Source organism: Diadema antillarum, unplaced genomic scaffold, assembly GCF_040938485.1.
Source record: "Diadema antillarum isolate AM-2024a unplaced genomic scaffold, OU_Dant_1.0 seq00000481_RagTag, whole genome shotgun sequence".
Classification (NCBI taxonomy): Eukaryota; Metazoa; Echinodermata; class Echinoidea; order Diadematoida; family Diadematidae; genus Diadema; species Diadema antillarum.
This window is the reverse complement of record NW_027271445.1, coordinates 393,534-418,263: the sequence shown is the minus strand read 5'-3', so window position 1 is coordinate 418,263 and position 24,730 is coordinate 393,534. Positions and strand designations below refer to the sequence as shown.

The window sequence follows — 24,730 nt, the reverse complement described above, 5'->3', positions numbered from 1 at the left end:
TCAAATTGTGTTCTTCTCTTTCAGAAAATGTGAGTACATTTCCATGCACCCTTGTCAGCGACAACGAAGATGAATATTGATGTCATCGCCAGAATACGGCCACCACTTAGAGGAGAAGGAGCACACAATCTCAATGTTCAGGGGACAAAGATCAGACAAGATGAGACCAACACAGCTCACACGTAAGTTGCTTGCTACTGACAGGACGTTCAGAGAAGATCATTATACTAAGAGTATGCCCAGCCTGGCACACCTGTTCAATGATGTGGAATTTATCCATACCCAATAAACAATATTTGAACTTAAGGGTAGATTGTCCAGTCAGTTTAAATCTGGCAGACTCCCTTTATCTCTGATTTGGACAACCAGATGAAGACCTAGGGCTTCAAAATGTAAGAACAATGAATGCAAAAATAAAAAATAAATTAAAAATATGATGTTCAAATCAAGAGGTTTCACTGTGTGATAAAATTTCACTGCTAGTCCTGTGTCATATGTGTAACTCATATAATACAGTAAAATCATATGGTTTACCACTTGTTTCCTTGTTCAGCTTTATTTCATGTTTTCAGAATCCACTTTAAATTTACAGATAATAAATTCCTTTTCCACTTTTTTTTTCATGCAAAAATTTATATTTAGGAAGTTACAATGTAGCATTGAAGAAACTATGTATCATGATTTTGAGTTAATCTTAAACTTTTAAGATTGGTTTACAGTAAATTCTTTGTGAACTATCCCCAGTTCTACGTTAAACCAAATCATCAAACTATAACATGATATCAATTCATTCACTGGTAAAAGATGAAGATTAAGATATTGATGATAATAAAGACGTATTCCACTTGTATAATATGTATCTATTGAATGTTTCTTTCTCAGGTTCAGTGCAGTGTATGATGATGACGTGAGTAATGAGACCATCTACCAGGACTCGGTGTCCTCCCTGGTTGACCTTGTGGTGTCAGGATTCAATTGCAGCCTTTTGAGCTTGGGGGAGAGTGGGGCGGGAAAGAGCCACACCCTCCTGGGAGATGGCAAGACGAGGCTTGGTGTGGTCCACCTGGCTCTCAGGGGCTTGTTTGACCGTATCAGTGACTCAAGAGAGAGAGGTATATTGGACTACAATTGTATGTAAATAGTCAGGGTTCAGATTTTTGTTTCCTAACAGCCACGTTACAGCAATTTAATATATTTACATTGTAAACATGTGGTAGACTTATTCAATGTGTCAGGATCAGCAAAGTACTGTGTACACTAGGTCTGTTTTAAAAGATTTAATTTTCTGGGTAGGTTTTTTTTTGTGAGTGTGTGTGTATTTTGGTTTTTGATGACTAAGTGCAATCAAACTCTGTTAAGTCGTTGATATTGTTCCTGCAATTTAGTGGAGTGCATTTTGGATTAGATTAGATCAGGTTGAAATAGAAGGTCATTGTCAAATATTGGGTGTATTCATTTTATTCATTCATTATCATTTTTTACTTGTTACCTTCTTTTGGGTATTGTCAAATTTGAGCAATGAAGGCAGGCATTAATGAAACAAAAAAGCTCAATAGAGTAAAACAAATTGATGGGGCGGGGGATAATGGGAAGAGCGTGTTGCCATTGCAAGTCTCATCCTGATATTATTTTTTTAAATTATTATCAAAGCTACACTCTGAAAAGATACAATTGTATTTCATTTATTTTTAAAGGAAAATTAACCACATGTATGAACTTGTTTCAATCCCAGCCACAGCTACTGCAAAAGAAACATTTTCATAAATATGCTTATGGACTCACTCAGGAATGTTAAAATGTCATGAAGCTTCCATTAATTGTATGATATGCTTGTTTCTAGTTGATAGTCACAGTGAGTTCAGGGATATGCGTTTGCAGTTATAAGAACAAATATTCTTTTTTTTTTCTTATTTTATTTTATGTGTGCTAAACGTGCTATTATTCAATTGTCTCAATATGTGCGTCATCTTCATCTGTTCAAAGCGAGCCGAGCTGACAACCTTCTGAGTTCTGAGATCAGCCTCAGCATGTATGAGGTGTACAACGAAGTCGTCAGAGACCTCCTGAAAGGTGGGGGTTCCCCTGTGGCCAGGGAACCCAGCGACATCACTGTCACAGCGCAGCAGTGGGCCCATGTCAAGGTACTCACAAGTTGATGGGGCAGCGGGGGTCATATTTCTTCCTCAATATGTTTTCATCATTACCAAGCCCTAGATGTCTGTGCAATATGCAGAGATTGTGTTGTATCTCCAGAGATTGCATTGTATCTCCATGTGTACAATGTGTGAGTGACAGAATCACGTTGGTCCAGCAAGACAGTGATGCTAACAGTCTTCATTATGGGGTGCTTTTAAACGAATAAAAAGATTACCTCTTTTAATAACAGAGACCAACAAAGTGTTTCATAATTCAAGAAGATGGCTTGAAATTCAAGACTCACACTACAAATATGTTCTCACACTACAAATATGTTCTTATGGATAGCTTTACTTATCTTCATTTTTTCTGGCATAGTGAAAGAGCACTTGACTTACCTCTGTTAGAAAGCAAGGAAACAATATTATCCTTATATGTCAGTAACAAGTACAGAGAAATGTGTACTTTTTATTTTAAAAATTACTTTTGTGGAATTCTCTGTATATTTTCTTTATACCATTATATTGCAATGACATCACAAACTATTGTAGTCCCCCAGTCCAGTGGTGGCAATTCCAAAAACTTTAAAATCCTTACTTTTGAATGGATTTGCCAGTTTTCCTCAAACTTCAGAGATGTGTTCTGCTGATATTGCTGCATTTACCCAATCCACATACTGTAAAACCATAAAATTTTGTGTGCACTGTGTGAAAAACATTTGCAAATGTTGCAAGGAGCATAATTCATGAAATTGCATGCTATTGAAAAGTGTTTGTCTACAAAGTGCATTTAAATGCCAGTGGCAATTTGGAAAGTTTCACGCCACAAAAAAGGACTGTCAGCTCCAATTTAATCCAAAATAGGGCCATATCAGCAATCACTGCCCGAACCATGTCTGTCTTTTTTGATTGACTGGGTTGGCAGGACCTGACCTGGCTCCCTCTGAAGTCGGACAGTGACGCGATGCCGGAGCTGTGGAGGGGCTGGAACGAGAGGACACAGTCATCCACAGACTATGGAAGGACGCAGGCCAGAGCAACACTCTTCATTGAGATCAGGCTTGTCACGGTGAGAACTGATGGATATACTTGATGCTATGCCTTATTATTTTTTTTTTACCATTCAGGAACGAGCAATTAAAAATTGACCTTTCACAGAACATCGCTTTTACTGTCCTTTAAATCCATGAGTAGATATCTGATGGTGATGGTACAGCTAGGGCAAATTACCTGCCAAGGAATATCTCTGTGAGAGTCCTGATGTACTTTGACATCTCAGAGGAAAGGAAAAAGAATAAAAGAAAAAATGAAGTTAAACTTGTGACATTGTAAGTGTGGCTACTGGAATGTACACAAATGAGTTTTGTTTGTTTATTTGTTTGTTTTTATTTTCCATCTGACAATAAGGCTGGATAGCCATATTCAGCTGCACAAGATGGTTTTCCATGGGTTTCAGTTGTGTGTACAGTGTACTTTGGACAGACCATTCCACTGTTTATACTGTATGTCAGTAGTTGATAGTAAAATGCAATCCAGCTCATTTTAATCGGCGATAATGCAGCATTGCGGCAGATCACTTCACTGGGTTGTGCACCCTGTTCAAACGGCACATTTGCATTGCTCACTGGGATTGACCCAATACGTCAGGGCAGATTATTCCACAAGTGAGCTGCTGCCTGATGAAAAGAGGGACAACCACAGAAACAACTTTCAATTGAGATTGATCGTATGTTTCTTACTGGCATATAAACCTGACTATATGTGTTACAGAGACTCCAACCCCAAGCACCTTCTGATCTGGAGATTCTTCCGCCTAAAACCCCTAGCAAATGGGAGACTCAACTTATATGCGCTTTGCGCATATAAAGTGCGAAACGCCAAATTCCTTGCAGCTGGGGTCCAGGGCGCCCTTAAGCAGGCCCTGGAAGCTCTAGGGTTTTAGATGCTCTCTCGTGCTATCTAGGGCTTATTTTTCAACATACGATGATACTATATAAGTAAAAAATATCATTTCAAGCGGGAGACACAGAGCCAGGGCGGGAGAAATTAAATCTCAAACGGGAGAACAGGAGATTTTGCAAAAATGGGCTTTCGGCGAGAGATCTCCCGTCGAAAACGGGAGAGTTGGAGTCTCTGGTATTAAGATATGATGAAGCAAAATTTTAAATTTAATCCTTTTGTCTAACTGGTATCCAGTGAAATTCTGGAAGGATTAGAGATACAGATTAGCTGACAAAAGTGTGTTTGACTTGGATATTGAAATTAACATAATGATCGTTGAATCTCCCGTGTCGTTTGAAGTAACATTTCTAAAAAGCCATATGTACATGTATTATCAATTTATACCTGCTAGCATGGACTCTTCATCACTGATGTTTTTCACATGCAGCGTACCCATGAAATATGTTTTTTGACCCATCAAGTCCTTTAGACCACCTTTCTGTAGTTTTGTACTGTATGATATTCATTATTCAGTGTTAGTATTTGATAAGGTAGAGTAAATAATATTCTCTTTCATTTCAACCTTGTTTTCTATGTAGTTCATTGCAGGTGCAGAATTTACAAAAACCTTATTACTAATTGTACACCTGAATCTCAAATGCACAAAAACAATTTTAATAGAAGATTGAAGATCCCTTTTTCTTAGTTATTTGCAAATGTTTTTCTGACCTTGTTTGTGTTGAATGAATTCAGCCAGTTCATCAAATCTGTCCCCAGTGCAAGATATGCATTGAAATTCATAGGTGTCAAATTGAAAATGACAAGCTGATAACTTCTGCAGCACATTTCCCTGAAGATTCAGTTGGTTCAGGGAATGATTTTTCTGGTATTGCGTTGCAATTTGCTTTACACTTTTTTTAACATTTACATCTTTTGTATAGCAGTTTTCTTCCAAAGAAGTATGTAGAATACCATTGAAATATTATTCATCAATTGAAATAGCTAATCAAATCTGAGTTTGAAATCATTCCCATGTGTTAATGAGATTAATCCCTTGATTGCGTACAGGACAGGGATGAATTTGGTTACCCTCACCAATCAAGGTTCCTCTTTGCTGAGCTTCCTGGCATCGAGAAACTGGCAGAAAACCAGCAAGAACTGCGCAAGAGAGAGGGCGCTGTCCAAAACAAGTCCATTGTTTCGTTTGGCCACCTGGTCAGCGAGTTGTCCACCAGACAGAAACCTGATCGTGTCATGAATTATGGGTCAGTGTCACATGAAGTGCTATTGAGAATTCTCATGTTACAGTTCTATCAATATATGTGTGAAGGGTAATAGTGGTGTGTCAAAAAGTTGAGGTGTTTCTTGATTGCATTTTTATTCACATTCACATTATGCTGTAATTAACCAGTTCAAAAAGAATTGTAATTCTGTCAATCTCTCAGGTAAATGTAAATTTATGCAAGTCAAGTATCATTGACATTGGAGTTTTATTTTGCATGATTTGCTATATCTCCAGGAGAGTTTCTAATCTGTGTGGATTTGTGTTTGCTTGTTTGTGTGTGTGTGTGTGTGTGTGTGTGTTTGTGTGTTGTGTCATTTTGCATTGTTTGATTTTGTTCTGTTTGCAACAAAATTCTCTCAGGGAGTCCAAGGCAACCCAGCTCCTTGATGTGACCATAGGAGGCAATTCCAAGACAAAGGCCATCATGCACCTCAGCCCTAACCCCGGACCAGCCACCCTCAAGATGTCTCTCAGGGTCTCGGATCAACTCTCGCGTATCAAGAACTTCTTTATCCTGAATGATGCTGCTGCTCGGGTAAGAAGGCCAGACCTCGACATGCATGATTGTTAAAAGTCGGCTACCTACCTGTAGACTCGATTCTGAACTTTTAACATTTAGTAGCATGGTGATTCATTGATGGCCTGATTTATTCAATCCCCACAAAGGTACTTTCAAAACTACAAGTAGCACTGGTCAGGAAATATATATGCATCAACGTCTATGCTCATAAGTAGGCATTGAGTCCAGTCAAAATTCTATGTACATAATTTGTAGCAGGAATTCTCGAATATATCTTAACAGGACTAGCCGACCCACTCCATGGTGTACCCACATTACTGGGTCTTTAAGTTTCAAATACACTGAGAACCAGTCTAATTGTTGATGGTGGAGAAGGGTTGATCTACTCCAGCATACAAAAACAATGTATGCATCACCAACTTCATGATCCTGGAAGCCTGACACAGTCTTTTTAGTGAATGGATGGAATGGGTGGAGGGATGTTAATTTGTTTGATCGTATGAGGTCGAGAGTGTACCCATGATAGCAGTGCTTGACTCTCCTATTGAAGAAAGTATAAAATGGAGGTCCTATGTGTGGGCTAGTCACAAAGAACCTGCCTCATTTTCCCTTGTGAAGAGCGGGTGGAAACCTGGTGACATGGTCAATCCCATGCACACCCAGGAAAACAGATGAACACTGATGACCCATTACAGTCCACCCCAAGTGGTTGGCAATGATCAGCACACCAAGTAGACTGTGCTACAGAAACGTGTGACTTAGCAGCACTTGATATTAATGTCTAAGCACTGTAATTATATGGAGTACATATGAGGACATTGATCGCTAATGTCCTTTATAGAATTGTATATCTACGTATTGAAGAAAATGTCATTCTGTGTAACAGTATATCATGTCGTATATCTTCCCATACTAAGATGTTGAATGTCTTTGTGCATGTGTGTAATGTCAAGCAGAAACAAAACATAACATCAGACGGTTTTAAAGGTCTTGTTTACCTTTGGGAAAAGTGATAAGAAATTTTCAAGATATGACATTTAATGCATATGTGTAGGTCTGTTGTAACACAAAACATTCCATCATATAAAATGTTTGCAATAAAGCCTAAAATATAAGGAGATATCTTCTCAATAAACCGTAACTGTAGACGGTTTAGTGTGGAAACATCTTTATTATAACCATTGTTCTCATTTTGTATATTTAACAATACTTAACATTGATTTTACCGATTCAATTTTTTTATGGTGGTTGTTTCTATCCCTAACTCACATTGTAGAAGTATTCTAAAGCACCGATGCTCGGTTTTTGTATCATCTGCAAATGGTAAATTATGTATTCAAACATTTCACATTTTATCTATATGTTTCTATGTGTTTTCAATTGTGTATATGATAGGCCTTGATCATCCAATACCAAGCCAGACTTCTCAGTCTACAAGGTCAACTTGGGGTCAATGCGGTAGCAGCTGCTACAACAAGGGATGAAGCATCAGACGACCAGGCCAAGCTAGCCAGAGAAAATGTAAGTACTGCAGCAATTTTCGCAAGATTGATGGAAAGCCAAAATGCCATGTAGTAATTATTGGTCCGTTTTGTGTCAAATGTCCATGCAGTATTACACCTTTGGATAAGCCTTATGTCACTGTGGAAACAAATTAAAAGCATTTATTGTAGTGCTTGTAATCTCTTCCGTAGGCATACCTGGTAATTAAATTTCTCTTCATGTTACAACACTATCTCTTAGCCGTTGTTTCATTTTACTCTGCTGTTCTTTTTCTTCTTTCATTTCTTATTTTTCTTCATCCTTCATCTTCTTCTTCCTGCTCTCTTTCTGTATCATCTTTTTTCTGCACTTTCTCCTTCCAAATTATTTAGCATACAAAGACTGTTCCTGCTAATTAAAAATTCTTGCAACCTCAGTAGCATGTTATCTTATCCAGTGAAGTGAATTGTGCTGAGCAAAAAGGTAATATTAGCATGGGAAACACAGTAAGGGCTCCTGATGGCGACTAGAATTTTTTTTTTTTTTTTTTGAAATCAGATGAATTGAATGCTCGTGTGAGATTACAATTTTGATGTGATAAGCAAAATGTCTGAGAACAAGAAACGTACAGGTTATCAAATGTAAATGTTGGCCATGTGAAACACAGCTGAAGATGAAAGAAGAAAATGATTACCTGAGGCGGAGGCTGGACCAGATTCAGAGTCGCTTTGGAGACGTGGCGTCGGCCAAGACGGACCTTTCCTCCAGACTTATTGGCAGTGAGGAGGAGAAACTGAAGGTAAGTGACTTTGGGAGTAAAGTCTGTCAAAGCCTTTGCTAATTTCCAGATGACCTGAAGGGCAGGATGTCTTTTGTTGTTGTTGTTGTTGTTGTTGTTGTTGTTGTTGTTGTTACTATTATTGTTTGGAGGAAGTTAGGGTTTGGTGGTTTGATATAAAGTTTTTGATGCTGCCATGATAGATTATTATATCTCTCTAAACACAACAATTCTGTGTAATTCCACTGTATTTTTTTTCTCGCTGGTCATATTGAAGAAGCAAGATTTTGAGTACCGGTATAAGATTCTTAACAAACTCCTCAATTTCTGCTTGTTTTGTTGTGGTCATAGCCTGTTCGTCCACCAGTCGTAGTAATGTGAGATGGATTCGAACCTACGACCTCCTGATCTCCGGACAGGCGTCATCTCCACTAGACCATCGAGCTTCCGCCCGACAGCAAGTGTTGGTTCTAATCCTTATAGCATGCAGCTGGTACTGCTTTTGTTATTCAAATTAGTGTCGATGTAGGGCAATTTATCAATCAGTTGCAATTAGTGCTGTTGTTTTTAATCTCCTCCTTTCTTGGTCATTTGCTGTGTATACAGTACAACTGTACAATTCTGATGCAGAAAACACTCAAAATTTTCTTCATATTTCACACCACAGCTGTCAAAATTGCTGGTTGATCTCAGGATTGAAAACAACAAGCTGAAGGAAAGAGGAGCCCAGGAAAACTTTGAGCTGAAGAATAAGGTATGAGATGCAAATCCATCACTATTCCACAATTTGTGTAATTATAAAACTACTAGCAGCACCCGTGGAAATCCACGGGTCTGAGGGGTTTTTTTTTTTTTTCTCATAATACGATTTTGCACATTTTTATTGAAGAAATAAAAAGAAAAGTCGTCTCATTCTTTCGTTAATTGTGCTGTCTTCTAAATGACCACCCTTCCCAGAAATTTTATAATACATTTTTGTAGTATATGCCAGGCGATCCGGTCCATTGGTAGGGATCATTCCCGCCACTACTTGCTTTTATTATAGAACTTGAGTTTCGAGGGGTTATTTGCACCCGTTGAAGTCCAACAGTTGTCTTGTTGCCCCTCACCCCTCTCCCCCCTCACGCACACACACATTTCCACCTCCGCAGGGCAAAAAACAAAAACATTCAGAGAAAAATTACCAAAAACGCAAATGAGATTCCCCGAAAGTTCTGCCCACAGGTTGTTCCCGTCGAAACGGGAAGATATTAACACTATGACTTTGATTACCCCCTGCTCTTGCATCCACGCGGGCACCCGCGGGAATCCACGGCTGGTCTCAAGGCCTCGGTTTGTTTTGTGTTTTTTTTTTCATGTTTCTTTTCCCCACATTATGAGAGAAAAATAAGATATTTTCGTCTTCATAATTTTGCTCCCTCCTTGTTGTTTTTAATCACCAAAACTTGGCTTGATATATCATATTAATATAGAACTACATCTGCTTCAGATTGTACATTATCATAATTGATATTAGGCCTACAATTATTGCTCCTATTATTGTTATTATTATATCATTATTATCATTATCCTTATCATTATTATTATTATTATTATCATTATTATCATCATTGTTATTATTTGGGGAGGGGGAGATCATAGTCATCAGGTTTAATAGGCACCCGTGGGAGTAGGTTCTCACGACCTCGTATTTTTTTCTTTAATATTGTTCCCATGTTATGGAAGAAAGAAGAATATATACATCACTGCATTCGTCTTCATTTGCTCCCTCTTTTTTTTTGTCACCAAAACTTGGTTTGATAGACCATAGAACCACACATTCTATTTCCACTTGCAATTTTAAAAATAGGCGGTCGGCAAAGCGAGGTGTTCCTCTACGTCCGCTCATCTTATGAATATGTATGATTACAGCAGCTCTGCAGTAAACGAATGGACACAGCTGCGCGTGTAATCTGATATGTAAGGGTACGATCGGCAAATATATTTAGCCGCGTCCTAAACAGTCTCCGTACAATGACACCGGACTTGAGAGCAAACGGCGAGCAAACTAAATGACGTACCTGAGCTGCATATAGTATTCTGCAGTTGTGCAAAATACAATTACATAACCAACGTTCGTTGTTTTCATTTGGGGACGCCAATAATGGCGAACTGTACGTAAATGCCCTTGTAGTCCATATCACGCACACACAGATTCGTGTAACCATCGTCAACACATTCAGTACACGTAACAGGCGGAGGCAAAGGTACATCACAGAACTATATACACACAGTGTAGAGTGTGTATAGAGTTCTGCGAGGTACATTGTGTGTGTGCGTGCGCGTCCGCCGGAAGATGTCAGAGATTTCGCTGCACCATCATCTTTAGTATCCCCCAGTGTCTCTGCAAGCTAAAAGATGGAAGATCGAGAAAGCAGGAGGCCAGCGCAGGTTCCGTGAATATTGAAAAGCTCGGCTCTTTCATCACGCACAAAAATGCATTATGCATGTAGCTAATTAATTTTTCTTTTTCGTCCTCGACGTCGACACGGAGGCGGAGAGGGGACGAAACCCACGCCATTCGATGTAGGATACTCTCCTGCGGCCGACGGCACCGGTCGCAACTGCCCGGAGCCGACGGCTCGGGAGGAGATAGAGAAACCAGCAACGCCGAAATAAAACAGGAAATACATAAGGCCGCGACAACAACAACAACTTCGAGTATTATAGTATAGGATTCACATAATGATTCTGAAAACTTTGGCAGTTTGCCAAAATTGAAATGACTTGTAGGTTATCTCTTGATCCTCTTCTGTTTATTCATTTTGCTCCATTCTCGTATTTCATCTACAAAATGCCTCTGGGCTACATCTGTGGTGGTATGTGCTATGGAAATGTGGTTCATTGTTATATTTTAAGATTCCCATTCCACTGTGCTTGCTTGGTTGCTGCCAAATGTATTGGAGGGACATACATTGCAGATAGCATCAACTTGAAATTAATAGATGAATGAAAAAGGAAATATATCAGAATCCTGTGTTTAGTAAGCATATATCTTTGCAGAGTAAATATCTGGGCTGATGCACATATTTTGCTACAGTAATTGATAATGCATGACCTTGAGAGGAAAGAGGGCATCGTGGAATAGCATACAGTCATTAGTTACAGTGTAATATGGTTTCATCTGCGTTTTTTTTTTTTTAAATCTCATTCCTTTTACTGAAGTGAAATGCACGAGCTTGTAAAGTATCGACACTTTTCTAATGTAAGGTTAGGGTACTGTTTCACTGTGGCTGATATTGTTTAATAGATGTTCATGCAGATTAGGCAAGGAAGGCAGGCTACAGCAGTAGGAGAGATAATGTCACTAGAACAGGCCCAAAGAAACACAATTTCAAAACAATGCAATTTTCAGTTAGGAAATAGATTAGAAATGCAAGGTTGGATGTTGAGAACTGTGTAGAAGAGTAAATGTAATGAAATATGTATCACTTGCATGTATACGCTTGCTCATTTCTGAAAAGCTATCTGACTGCATATTATTTTCCTTTGAGGCAGATTTAATTGCAGACTATGCTCAAGATGTGAGTGTTATTCCTGAATACTCACATTCATACTATATTGTAGGTGTTGGCGCTGGAGAACCGATTGATACAGACGGAGTCTGAACGAGACCGACTACTGAGGGACTTCCGTCACGTCAGGGATCACTTTGACGAGATGGATCGCGAAAGGCAGAACGTGGGAGACCGCTTCGTGGACCTCAGTGCAGACTACAAGGCACTGGCTAAGAAATATGAGAGTGAGGTATGTGTGATTTGAGCAACAAAAGCCCAGTGAATGTGTGTAATCTCCCATGCTGTGTTATTGCTGTGAATGGGTACCTTGATATCTAGGTACTCTCATAAAGAGCATGGGAGCATGGGTATGGATTGGATTGGTGTAGTGGAACCATGAATCGAAAGGTAACAAGTTCAAAGTCTTGACCAAGGCAGTCATATTCAGCTAGGCATGTAGTATGCACAGTGATGATCTAAGGATAAATAGATGGATATTGAGGGAGAAAAAAATAATAGTGGTGAGAGGATGAGATAGATAGATGTGGATAGGTCAATATGTAGATCGATAGAGAGAGATAGATAGACAGACAGAAGTATAGTTCTTCATGCTACAGAAACTAAGGATAAGCTCTGGCCTTTTGGATATGTAGAGCTTAAATTAAGTTCTCAGTATTGAACACAACACATTGTTGTTTTTTGTCTCTGTATATTTCAAAACACTGAGTAATGTTCATCATACAATCAGTGGCACGGCTTTGAGCTATAGGGCCCTTCAGCTTGGAACACGCTGCATCCATATCATCAGTATCCTTATGATTATAGAGAGTATCACGAAAAAATCTACTGTACGTGTCTCACTTCACATAATGTAACATTGTCAATTCACCAACTGCCACAGAGTACCAAAGCGTGATGTCATAGCCTTTCATCACCATGGAAACTGGTTCTAGGCAACCTCATCTGTCTGAACACAGTAGCCCAAATTCATGAAGATGATTTAAATCTGAACCATGGCTTATGCAAATTTCTTCTGCTTAAGTATGACTGACAGATTGCATATGCCAACAGATGTCCAGTAACAAACGCGCATTGATACACACATGTGAAAGGTACGCCTATTTCATGCTTTCTCATTTTAGACTGAGGTCTAAATTTGTACCATGGTTTAAGTTTTAAACCACCTTCATGAATTTGGGCCACTGTTGTTGACAATGCTTACACCTGGTTCCAACCCAAGCTTTACCAAAAGACTGTGACATCATTACTGTGGTACACTGTGCTGAGTTACATTGAGGACTTGATCTTCTATTAGTAGTCCAGGTGGTGTTGAGGAAAAGATTGGTCCGTAATGGAAGCTTGTTTCCTTTTATGGTATCAAAGCTTGTTACCTCTGCCAAGGAAGGAGGAGGTTAAGTGATCGTCGGCATTGGTTTGTCTATTTGCAAAATAACTAAGAAAGTTGCAAACAGATTTGAATAAAACTTTAAGGGAAAGTTGATAATGACACTAGGAACAGAGGATTAAATTTTAATAGTGATGTGGGAATGTTTATGGATTTTTGAAGGATTTTTTATCTTTTGGCATATAACGTCAATGAACTTGGGAGTTCTAGCTGCGCGTACTGGAGGTTTACATACATGCACTAAAGGGCGTGCTCTGCTCGGGCAAGGCGTAGCGCAGCTGGAAGCTGATGACATAAATAAAGGACTTCTACTCAGTATATTGGGAAATTGCATGCATGTATGGGTTGAATAAGCTGCTGGTTTGGCGGAGGTCTGCGCTCCCCGAGTGCTTTTTATGCCTCCGCCACGAAGTGGTGCCGGAGGCATTATGTTTTCGGGTTGTCCGTCCGTCCGTCCGTCCGTCCGTAATGAATTTTGTGGACAAGGTAACTATCAAAAGCTGTTGAGGTATCCTAATGAAACTTGGCATGTATGTGTATTAGGGGGTGAAGTTGTGCCTATCAACTTTTGGGTGCACGTGCTTAAGGTCAAAGGTCAAAAGGTCAAGGTCAAATACATAAAATTTCACTATTTCCACCATATCTATGCAATGCCTGAAGATATTTTCTTGAAACTTAGTGTATACATGTATTACCCAATTTAGATTCTCTGGTGAAAGTTTGGGTCATGAGGTCAAAGGTCAAAGGTCAAAAGGTCGAGTAAAAGTATTAAAACTTCTTTTTTTTTCTCTGTAAATTGGAAAATTGTTCAAGGTATCTTCATGGAACATAGTATATATACATGTACTGACTGGCAGTGATTATCTAGAGAATGTAGGGTTCATGGGGTCAAAGGTCAGGGGTCAAAGGTCAAGTGCAACACTTCAAAATTTTACTATTTCCCTCATGTTCATGCAATGCCAGCAGGATTAGTATTTTTTTTTACACTTGGTGTATGCATGTGTAACCTAATAGAAATTATCTGGAGAGTTTTTTTTCTTTTTCTTTTTTTATTGCCTCAAAGGTCAAAAGGTCAAAGATCAAGTGAAAGTGCTGAACTAACTTTTTCCTCCATATCTCGGAAGTGGCTCAATTTATCGTGAAACTTACTGCATATCTATGCATGTTCTACCTGAAAGTGATTATCTTATGAATTTTAAGGTCTAAGGCCAGATGAACATGGTAACAATTTACTATTCAGTACAGAAATTGCACTTTTTCTCCATGCCAGTACCATGAAAATTACTCAATGCATAAATGTATGAATGGGTCAAAGTCAAGTTAAAGTCCTTAAATCCCCAAATACATGCTCTCCTATTCATCCAATTAAACCAAGTTCAAGGAAGGTGAACATTCAACACATTTCTGACAAACTCGTCATTTCAATATTTTGCCAGTTTTGTGAAAATGTAATCACACATTGTCCACATGTACTATCTAGACGTATTAGGAGAATCATGCATTATGGCGGAGGCATACCAGTCGCCATAGCGACATTTCTAGTCTAGTTTTATAATGTTTGTTCCCTCTCCCCCCGCCCCCTACAGGTGGCGAGGAACCAGCAGCTTGGCTTGGAGCTCCTCAACCTCCTCAATGCCGAGGTGACGCTGCTGAAGCAGAGAGACAACCTGGGCCTGGCGGGGGAGAGTAAACGGGGGATGGGAGAGGACCTGTCCAGGGTCAGGGACATCGCTCTGGGACTGTCTGCGGAGAGACAGAAGGTGAGTCATGGCTTGTGCCTGATTTGCTGGCAGTCCGTCACTTGCAGATTTATACTTCTTTCATGCTTTGCGGAATTCACCTGCAATCTCCCAAGAACTCTTGGCTGAGGCTGCACAGATTGTCTGGCCAATTTGGTTTTCAGCTTATGGGTTTTGAAGCCTGTGATTGGTCAAAACCAGTCCTGTGATCTTCGTGGAGCCATGCCGTTGTCAAAGTGTGCTCATACGCAGTGCCCATTGTTCACTCCCCCCTTGTTTAGCTTGCTTTCATTATTACGTATGAGCGTACACGCTAACCCTCTAACACGTAATATGCTGAGTAATGACGTGGCGTCCAATTTAGTGGTTGTCCAGACTCTCTTTATATACGGCACTGAGGCTGCAGTATGAAAGGCATTGTGGGTAAAATGCTGAGTAATATGTCAGGTGACTTTTCAGAAATCTTACCGTCGAACCATCCTTCATAAACTTCTGACTGTCTCTTCAAACTCCTGGGTAATACTGTAGTATGATAGAAATCACAATTAAATTCTCAGGTGAAAAGTAAAGGTCAGCTCATGCCATAATGTTTTACTTGTGCTGCAGAAGAGCGGATAGAAGGATTTCAACCAGGAGCTCATTTGCTAGTGTGAAAGAAATTTTTTGTGGGTGTTCCACATGTGATACCCAGTAAATTCTCCTGATGACCCCGAGTGACTAGCATGGAAGGGATATTAGGTCCAGTTTTGATTTCCCTTGCATGTGAGCAATGAAGGAATGACAGTCTCTAAGTGACCACATTGCATATACGTGTAATCTTGTTTTCATTGTCTGTACCACATATAGGTAATTTAGCAGTAGATGCAGTGCTTTGGTGAAAGCATGTGCTTGCAGCCACTCATATGCTTTTTACAATGTCACTCTATGGAATCTTATGCTTTACCTGAGCTCCATCTTTGTGGGAATGTTGACATTAAATCTTTTCTTCATTTGTTGATTTCTTTAAATGTTTTACAGGTTGCAGCATCAGATAGAGACCGACACGAAGTCAGACAAAATGTGAGTGTAGAAACCACGACATTTCCATTGGTGCAAACAGTCCACAGCTTTCCACTGTACTTGGCAGCCGACAATTGAATGTGCTTTTACAGAGCACTCTTTGCCCCCTTTCTGACTATGGGAACAAGCTTTTGAACACAAACAATTTGTGTTATGGAATGTAGCTCACCACATACTGCAGAAATATTGGTGAACATATCATTAGAAAATGAACTGCTAAGACTTGCTAAAGACATAATTTCCTTCAGAAAGCAACTCTAAGAAAGATGGGTTCATAAAGGAACTAAATATGAAGAGGGTTGTTTGTTACATGCTCCGGAACTGGCTTGCAACATACCAAAGGTAAACATAATGATGCCTTCAAACATTCCTTGCCTTGTGAATCATCTTTACAATCAGGTGTAGTGTATAAAGTCTTTGTCAAGATCATGATATGACCAAAACAGAATCCTGAAATTCCGCAGGAGGCTTCCTGAAAAAAAAAAAAAAAAAAAATCAAGTCCCGACAAGAGGCTTTATATACCTCCCTGGTTAAGGCATTACTTTTGTCCATTGGGATGCTTGTTACTCACACGTTTCTTCCTTATACAACAGTAGGTCTGTGAATTCTCCCTGAATTTGATGTGTGAATGTTAGTAGCCCTTTAGCTGTGCTAGTTATATACTAATGGGGAATGGTTTTCATCCTGGCAAAAAAAAAAAAAAAACCAACAATGTGTGATAGATTTACCTGTGATGCTGCCTCTAATCTTGCACTCACAGTTGTTTGGCGACCAAGACAAGTTCCGGGGAGAGATCGCCAAAATGAAGAGTCACTATGACAACGAGCAGGACAAGCTGCAGGGCATCATGTAAGTGTACAACATCCCCATCTCCACCTGCTGTTTGCATATCATGTTTACATGATACACATGTAGAACTTGTTACATATTCTATTCTACCATATGTCCCCCAAAGAAATTACAATGGAACTCTCCACAATGATAACTCTGAAAGTAGTGAATCAATCCAAATACGATTTCAGGGTATGAAACTATAACTTTTTACCCACATCTTACAGATTTGATTTGGTTTAGTGGTCAAAGAGAAATGAGGAGTTTTGTAGAACATGTCAGAAATCCTGTCCCTCCAAGTTCTGTCCATTGTGTTCACACATTATGCAGTTCCAAGAGCATCCATGTGCTGAACTTGGAAGAAACAGACCCATGACATGCTTTACAACAATCCACATTTCTCTACGACCTCTTAACCAAATTGAATGGGATTTTCGGTATAATTTAGCTCAGATGTTACATTCTAAGACCCTGAAGTAGCATTTAGACAATTTAATCATATTGGAAGTTATCAATGCAAAAATCCAATTGTAATTTTTTTTGGGACATACTGTATATCACAACTGGCCGTCTCTAAAGGTCAGCTTTTCACTGTGAAGATATTTTGTACCCCGTTAAAAAGTATGATGGATTCCCACCTGAAGGTTCACTGCTATAAAGTTGTACTAAATATGGTTCAGCATAAATGCAGAGTATAGTTATATTTAATCAGAACAAAGCTGGATGAAACTCAGCTTTGTATTTCATGTTTGTTTCCATTCATTGCCCTTATTTCGAACACTGAAAATCAAAGAGAAAGGCAGACGTGAATGTCACAGATTTATATCTCACCATAAGGCACTTAATTTGAAACATCTTCTGTTTTTTAGAATGGAGCATGAATATTCCTGCACAGTCCAGGATTTTGATATTCCAGCTCACAAAATTGAAATGTCTTTAAGTCTTATTCAAATTAATTAATTCCTGTATGAAGTTCTTTTTATTGCAAATGATTGACAAATTGCCCTACATCGACGTTAATAAGCACCAATCAATCAGGGTTTTTTTTCATTGAGTTTTTATCGATCAAATTAACAGGATTACAAATACATAGTGTTATGCTGGTAGCCATCATTTAAAAAAAAAAAGAAAGAAAAGTCATGGGCATTCATGCCTCTATCTCTTTCTTTTTTATGCCTCCGCCAACGAAGTGGCCGGAGGCATTATGTTTTCGGGTCGTCCGTCCGTCCGTCCGTCCCGTTTTGTTTTTGTCGATATCTCAAGAACTGTGTGGTGGTTTTACATCAAACTTGGTATGAGGGTATATCCTTGGGGGATAATACTTTGTGTGGATTTTAGGGTCACAGGGTCAAAGGTCAAAGGTCACAGGTTATTTTGTGAAAAAAAATTGAAATTTCATGTTTTTCTCCATATCTCGCAAACGGTTCAAGGTATCTTCATGGAACTTAGTATATATGCTTGTACCGATGGGCAGTGATTATTTAGGGAAGTTGGGGGTCATGGGTCAAAGGTCAGGGGGGGGTCAAAGGTCAAGGTCAACTCCTCAAAATATCCCTACTTTCCTTATATTTATGCAATGCCTGAAGGATTTTTTTTCTTGATGTATGCATGTATAACCCAATATATATTCTGTGGGAAGTTTCTTGCCAAAAGGTCAAAGGTCAAGTGAAAGTGCTAAATTGCACTTCTTCTTCCATATCTCAAAAGTAACTCAAGGTATTATCATGAAACTTACATATTTATGCATGTTCTACCTAACAGTGATTCTCTTTGGAACTGTGAGGTCAAAGGTCAAAGGCCAGGTTAAGATAATACTATTTTACCATTTGATACTGAAATTATACTTTTTCTCAATACCTTGAAAATTACTCAGTGCATAAACTTATAAAAGGGTCAAAAGTCAAGTAAAAATCATCAGTTCCCCCAAATACCTGCACTCTGACGTTTTAATCATTCATCCAATTGAACCTAGTTCTAGGAAAGTGAACATTCAGCACATTTGTGGCAAACCTGTCATTTTAATATTTTGCCAATTGTGTGAAACTGTCATCACACATTGTCAAGACATTGTACTATAGACCTATTAGGAGAACCATGCATTATGGCGGAGGCATACACCAGTCACCGTAGCGACATTTCTAGTTCATCTTTCCATGTTTGACAACCAAGTTAACTTGATTCAGCTCAGGGATTTGTCTGTTTATTTGTTGTTTTCTAGATCCCAGTTGAATCGTGATTTGCAAAACATGAGGGAGTCTGGAAGAGAGTCCCAGCGTAAACTGGCAGAGGCAGAAGTGGTATGTCTACTCACATAATCAGAATCATGTAGTTTCTTGCATCAGTTACTCCAAATTGGCTCCCAAAGGGCTAGATCAGAGCCATCAACTGCTGTGTTTGGATGTTATGTGTTCTTTTTCTTCTTCAAATGGAAGAAAAAAAATTAATTAAAGTATTGATTGTAGAATATGATTTAGTATGCTTGATTTGTGCAAGTTTCCAAATGTTTCACCCAAAACATGACTTTTGCCTTCAAAATGCTTCTTTATTCTTCAGTTGATCTGCAGAGCTTAGCAGCTCTGCTACATTCATCCCATCACACAATTTGCTCAGGCATACATAGGTTTGATATCAAATATGCATACAGATATACAGATATACAGATATCTCTTTCCCTCATTGAAGAATGGTTGTGAGTGGCAAGACAAAGATACCACTGCTGAGATGTAAGACCATTGAAAAATTCTGAGATATAGCATGATCTTCCAACTTGTAATTCCAGTCCTCGTCACCAGCACTTGTTGTGCAAGCTGATGGAATGTGTGATCATTGGCAAGTTTTGTTAGTTTGTCAAGTTATTGCTGATTCATGAGTTCTTAAATAACTTGGAGTCTGCAAACTCCTTTTCCACTTACAGTAGTTTTCAGGCAAAATCATTATCAAAGGCTTTGTATATCCGTTACTATACATGATTTTAATCATAGAAAAATCATAGATTGTGTAAAAAGTTTGACTAAAAGTTGTTTGATATGTGCAGATTTAAGTGATGTTTGGATGATTCTTCAAGCGAGTAAAGCCTTTTTGAAAAGAATATGTATTTGAATTCAAAGATGTAACATGTATTCTATATATCTGAAGGAACTGGTGACTCTTAAAGCAAAGACCAAGGAACTACAGTCAACAAACAGCAAATTGCAGCTTGACGTGAAAGAGAGGAACGAAGAGGTCAGAGCGAGACTGGTAAAATATCTTCAGGATGTTGCAGTAAGTACTGATTTTCACGTCACTGCAATACTAGTACACACTCTCTCATACTCTTGGAAGTTGAATTCATGCACTCTCTCCGTAAATTAATAAATGATTTTGTCTGTTTGTATGTTATAATGGATCCTTACTATCAGCATGATATGAGAGTGTATACCAGTGGTGACACAATAGGAATGAGGTCATGTCTATTCATTGACAATTACACTGTAGTTTCCTGATATCTATGCACATTAACAACGCTCCAGTTTGCCCAGTGAGGATCAAGCTACTCGAGTGCCAAGGGCCAAAGCCCATATTTCAAACTTGGGGCTGCCTCAAAAAGTCAAGTGGATTCAGTAAAAGCAAAATCATTAGTAGTATGCAACCTTCTTGTGGTGAGCCCTGTAAACTGCAACTTTGCAGGCAGATAACAACACCTGATCTGGTACTTCTGATATCAGTGAAGTTTTAGGAAGGTCAGAAAGTCCGTTCAAAATTTCTGAAAATTTCCTTTAAAATTGCCCTCTAAAGCTTTAGTGCCTACCAGTTTAACATTTGCAAACATTTACTGGTGATGAATAAAAAGTATCATGTGTAGAAGTGGAATAATTGTGGGCAGTGCCAGTCAATGATGTCCATTGATGTTGTTACTGGTATGCTCAGAGCTGTAAATGTGCTACCTCATTGTGTTTTCCATATCTTATATGTGTAGGTACTTGGTGTATGTAGATGCAGTGCAGCAATTGATACAAAAGTTCTGTAAATTTTGAATAAGCCTATGTCATGCCCCTGTTTGTTTGTTTGTTTGTTTGTTTGTTTTTGTTTGTTTGTTGTTTACAAGTTTATTTCTTAGATTTTTGGTTTGTTGTGTTGAATCTTTGTTAGAACCACATTGACAGGCAGCAGCAGCAGCAAACTGGTGGCCGGGGAACTGGGGAAGGCCTGAAGGGGCAGGTGGCTGCCATGATGAAAGACCTGCAGAAGACCTACCGCACGAGGGAGTCTCAGCTGAGTGACGCTGCTAGGGACTACAAGCATGCTGCAGACAAAGTGTCCAAGAAACATCAGCAACTTCTCGTAGAGTATAGGTAGAGACCACCCGTAGGGTTTTTCATCATTCCATGAATTAGTCTCTCTCTCTCTCTCTTTCTCTCTCTCTCAAGCTTTGTTTCAAGGATTAGTTTTTTTTCTTTCTTCCATTTAAATTATTTAAAAAAAACAACTCTTCAGTTTGCCAGGTCATGGTCTTCTTTTTGTAGAATCAAGAGGAAATGGAGCAAGGCAATTTACCTAAAAAGAAATATACTGAGTAGACCTTGGTTCTGTTTTTAGTATTGTAAGTCTAAGGCAATATAATATATTATATTCTGTGTATTGCCTGAGACAGGCAATATATGCATTCTGCATATTGGCAATACCAAACTTCTGGTTTTGTAAGTTTCAGGCAATAAACAGAATGTAGTAAGTTGTTCAGATAATATTTTCTTGTTGGTCCTGTTTCAATAGACCCCAGAAACACCAAGCAGTGGGCAATTTCTGCAAGAAAGTAGTTAATTCACATGATACCTAGCCCTTGGTCCAATTTTCAATAGATCACTAATATACAGCGCATCTTAGGCAAGTTCTTTGATAAGCAGTCAACAGATGTCTAGTTCTTGATCTTTTCTTTATAGACTCCTTAAACAGCGGGTCACAGGCAAGTTGTAGAAAGTTCAGTCATCCTTATGATGCATAATTCTTGATCCAGCTTTGATAGACCAGTAATCAGCAGGTCTTATGCAAGGACCCTAAAGGTATTTCATCCTTACGGTGTCCAATTCTTGGCTCTCCTCTGATAGACTCCTGAGACAGCAGGTGTTGGAGAAGAAGGTTGCTGGTCTAGACCCAGGGCCAGAGGAACAGGACCTGACACTTGATGTGGATGAGGTGGAGTCAGCAAACAGGAGAGAACTGACCAAGGTGATGAAGAAACTGAAGGAGACAGAGGAACAGCTGGAGAGGACAAGGAGAGAAGGGTGAGGAGAGAATTCTGCCCCAGTCATCCTTAATCCTTTGCATGCCACATTAATTTACTATCGATAGGTTTGTGTGTAAAATTTGTGCACATGACACTAGTTGGCTTAAGAAGGGTTAAAGCATTTAATTGAAGAACCGTCCCCTCCAAATTGTGTGCATTGGATGACATGTTTGAGGAAATATGAATAGGCACTGTGGGCTTACTTTTTGGATATGGGTAAGGCATGACTGTGCAGTTCACATCATAGAGCATATTTCCATTACCTTTCCCTTCTGGTTAACCTGTTGAAGACTAGTCCTTAGTGTACTCAGGCAGGCATTTATGGGAAATGTGTTATATCAAAATCAGCTCATCCTCAATGGGTCCTCAACATCAGCTGCTCCTCAACAGGCTTACAACTGTCTATAGTTGGGTGAATATGTCTTTTTTCAGTTCCATTGGGGGCGGCCTTTCCTCATGACATAATGAGGAAATTGAATTTATGTAAACTAATAGGTAACACATACCAATTTATGCCACTGTTGTCCTTTAGCGCAGTGCGTCATTAGTACGTGATAGTCAATCGTGTATTTTGAGGATGTACATAAAGCATGACACATTGCCCCTGAAGAGCTGTTGGCAGTAAGCCCTTTATTGCACAGTTTTAACATTGTAATGTACATGTACTTGTACGAAAGTCATCATCAATTGAAGAGTTTTGATTGCAAAATGGCTGTGCCTGTGGGCTAAGCACCATTTTAAAACATTTTGATTTAACTTTATCATTCAAATGGAGCAAAATACAACCTTTCCTGTTATACCTCACTTGTAGAATAACATGGAATGTTCTTTAAGTTATGATTAGAAAAGAAATCCCATATTTTCTTACTATTTTCTTGGCTTTGTAGTAGCTTTAATCTCAAATATCTCAACTTTAAGATTGGTATTTAATCATTTTGTGATCAAACTTCTAAATTATCTTTGGTCAGAATATGACGAGAAGACAAAAAGCAAACCTACAAACAGAGGGAGTTATGGTATGGTAAAACATGAAAATACCTTGAGTTAATGAGGAATTGCAGTGGATATTTTTAGATGAAAGAGCAGCTGTTTGATTTAAACAGAAAAAAAAAAAGCTGAATAGAATTAACTGAAATATTTATATAACTATGATCTTAATCTCTGTAGGACAAGTGATGAACGATGGAAATCCCTCAAAGATGAATTCATCAGAACTCAGGTGAGTCATTGTAACTGATCCTATTACTTTATGACAGTTATTCACATTAACTTCAATTTATTGCCTGTGTAGTGATAGATTTCTTTCTGTTGCAATAATCCCCACTCTGTATTGCTTGGAAACATTCAGGTGTGCATTTAACTTTTTGAAGAATGTTACATGTTTTCTCTTTTTTTTTCATTACTATACTTTATTTCAGGATGGATATCAGATTTATTGTGTATGACTGTTGCAAGCATGTTGTTCATTATTTGTTTTTATGAACCCCATACTTCATGCAGAATGAGCTTGAAGCTGAGAGAACCCACCTCCTTGCCAATAACTCAGTCCTGGAGGAACAGCTTGCTGAGTGCCAGGACTACATACAGAGTCATATGACTAGGTGTGTATCAAACCAAGTGAACTTTCACCCTTTCATTTTGCCTGTTTTTCTTTTCTTTATTTCTTGTACCATTTTACGCATCAGCTAGTAAGTGCTAATATAGACAGACATCCTGAAACTGACCGTTGAGTAAGTGAACTTGTGTGATTTTTGTCTTTCTTAATCCGTACAGTATCTCAGCGGCTTTTGTTGGGATCTTTGCAATTACCTTTATCCATATTTTATTACATCTAAGTTTTGTTTTTGTTTCATCAGTGGTTTTATTTGGGGAGGAGGATTAAGTTATCACTGAATAGATATAATAACACAGCAAGTTGCAGCTGATTACATGGGAGAGTGAGGATTTGTGTGTGAGCAAGGTATACATAAATTACAATTTTTACTTTTCGTATGAATTTAATTTGTGCTTTCTCTAGAGCACTCCAGTAACTGTTCAATTGGTGTGCACAAAAAGTCATGTGGATTTAAGTTTGCGGTGGACTTTGTGCTTCCAGCAATAATTCAGCATAACTCCAGAAACTAAATGATTTAAATGAATGTACTTGTACCTACAATAATGTTATTTGTTAGAAAGTAGGCAGGGATAAAATCCTCGCAATTCAAATATATGACGAACAGAACCAAAAGCAAGAAAAAAAAAATCTATTCACTTTCATCAAAAGTGTACCATAGCATGTTGTTTACATTAAGCAAGTATGATTTTTTTCGAATTGGGACTTCTCGACAATTTCACGAGTGGTTAAATTTGAGATTGTGGAGTACAGTACTGAAGGGAGAAATTTATGTGTTGCTCATCAAATTCATATCAGGATGAGAGTTAATACTTTCGCGTGTCTTTAAATTTGCAAATAGCACCCGACTCGCAAAATTCACGAAAATAAAACCTCACAGAAATATTTGGTGCATACAGTACTTTATTGCAATGTGGAAGTTCAGTGTTATATCTCGTGTGGTTTACAAAGTTGTGGTTAAAGTGTCACTTTGTCATTGTTAGGTACAAAGATGAAATCAGAAGGCTGAGGAGAGAGCTTGGGATCGATGAGCGTCTCGAGCCAATGGGACTGTCCGAAGACTTTGGGATGTCCAGATTCCGGACAGCGAGGAACTCACACTATCCACAGTCACTCAGAAAATATAGGACGCTCCCTGAAATTTGA

The 24,730-nt window shown here is 38.7% G+C and overlaps 1 protein-coding gene across 1 annotated transcript; it reads left to right on the top strand.

The window, feature by feature from the left end:
- The first annotated feature begins 69 nt into the window (after positions 1–69).
- Positions 70–24,730, top strand: LOC139733481 (coiled-coil domain-containing protein 78-like). The gene is made up of 20 exons (XM_071644296.1): positions 70–182; positions 883–1,112; positions 1,984–2,141; positions 3,061–3,204; positions 5,145–5,341; positions 5,722–5,896; positions 7,277–7,402; positions 8,031–8,162; positions 8,809–8,895; positions 11,748–11,927; positions 14,669–14,842; positions 15,839–15,880; positions 16,642–16,730; positions 18,931–19,009; positions 19,848–19,973; positions 20,841–21,043; positions 21,794–21,970; positions 23,140–23,191; positions 23,473–23,573; positions 24,568–24,730. The coding sequence occupies exons 1-20, from the start codon at positions 70–72 to the stop codon at positions 24,728–24,730; spliced, it is 2,748 nt and encodes a 915-aa protein (XP_071500397.1).

Coding starts and splice junctions, on each gene's coding strand:
- LOC139733481 (XM_071644296.1), top strand. CDS start 70: ATGAATATTGATGTCATCGCCAGAATACGGCCACCACTTAGAGGAGAA. Junction 183..882: donor GAGACCAACACAGCTCACAC/GTAAGTTGCTTG, acceptor TTTCTTTCTCAG/GTTCAGTGCAGTGTATGATG. Junction 19,010..19,847: donor AACTGGCAGAGGCAGAAGTG/GTATGTCTACTC, acceptor ATATATCTGAAG/GAACTGGTGACTCTTAAAGC.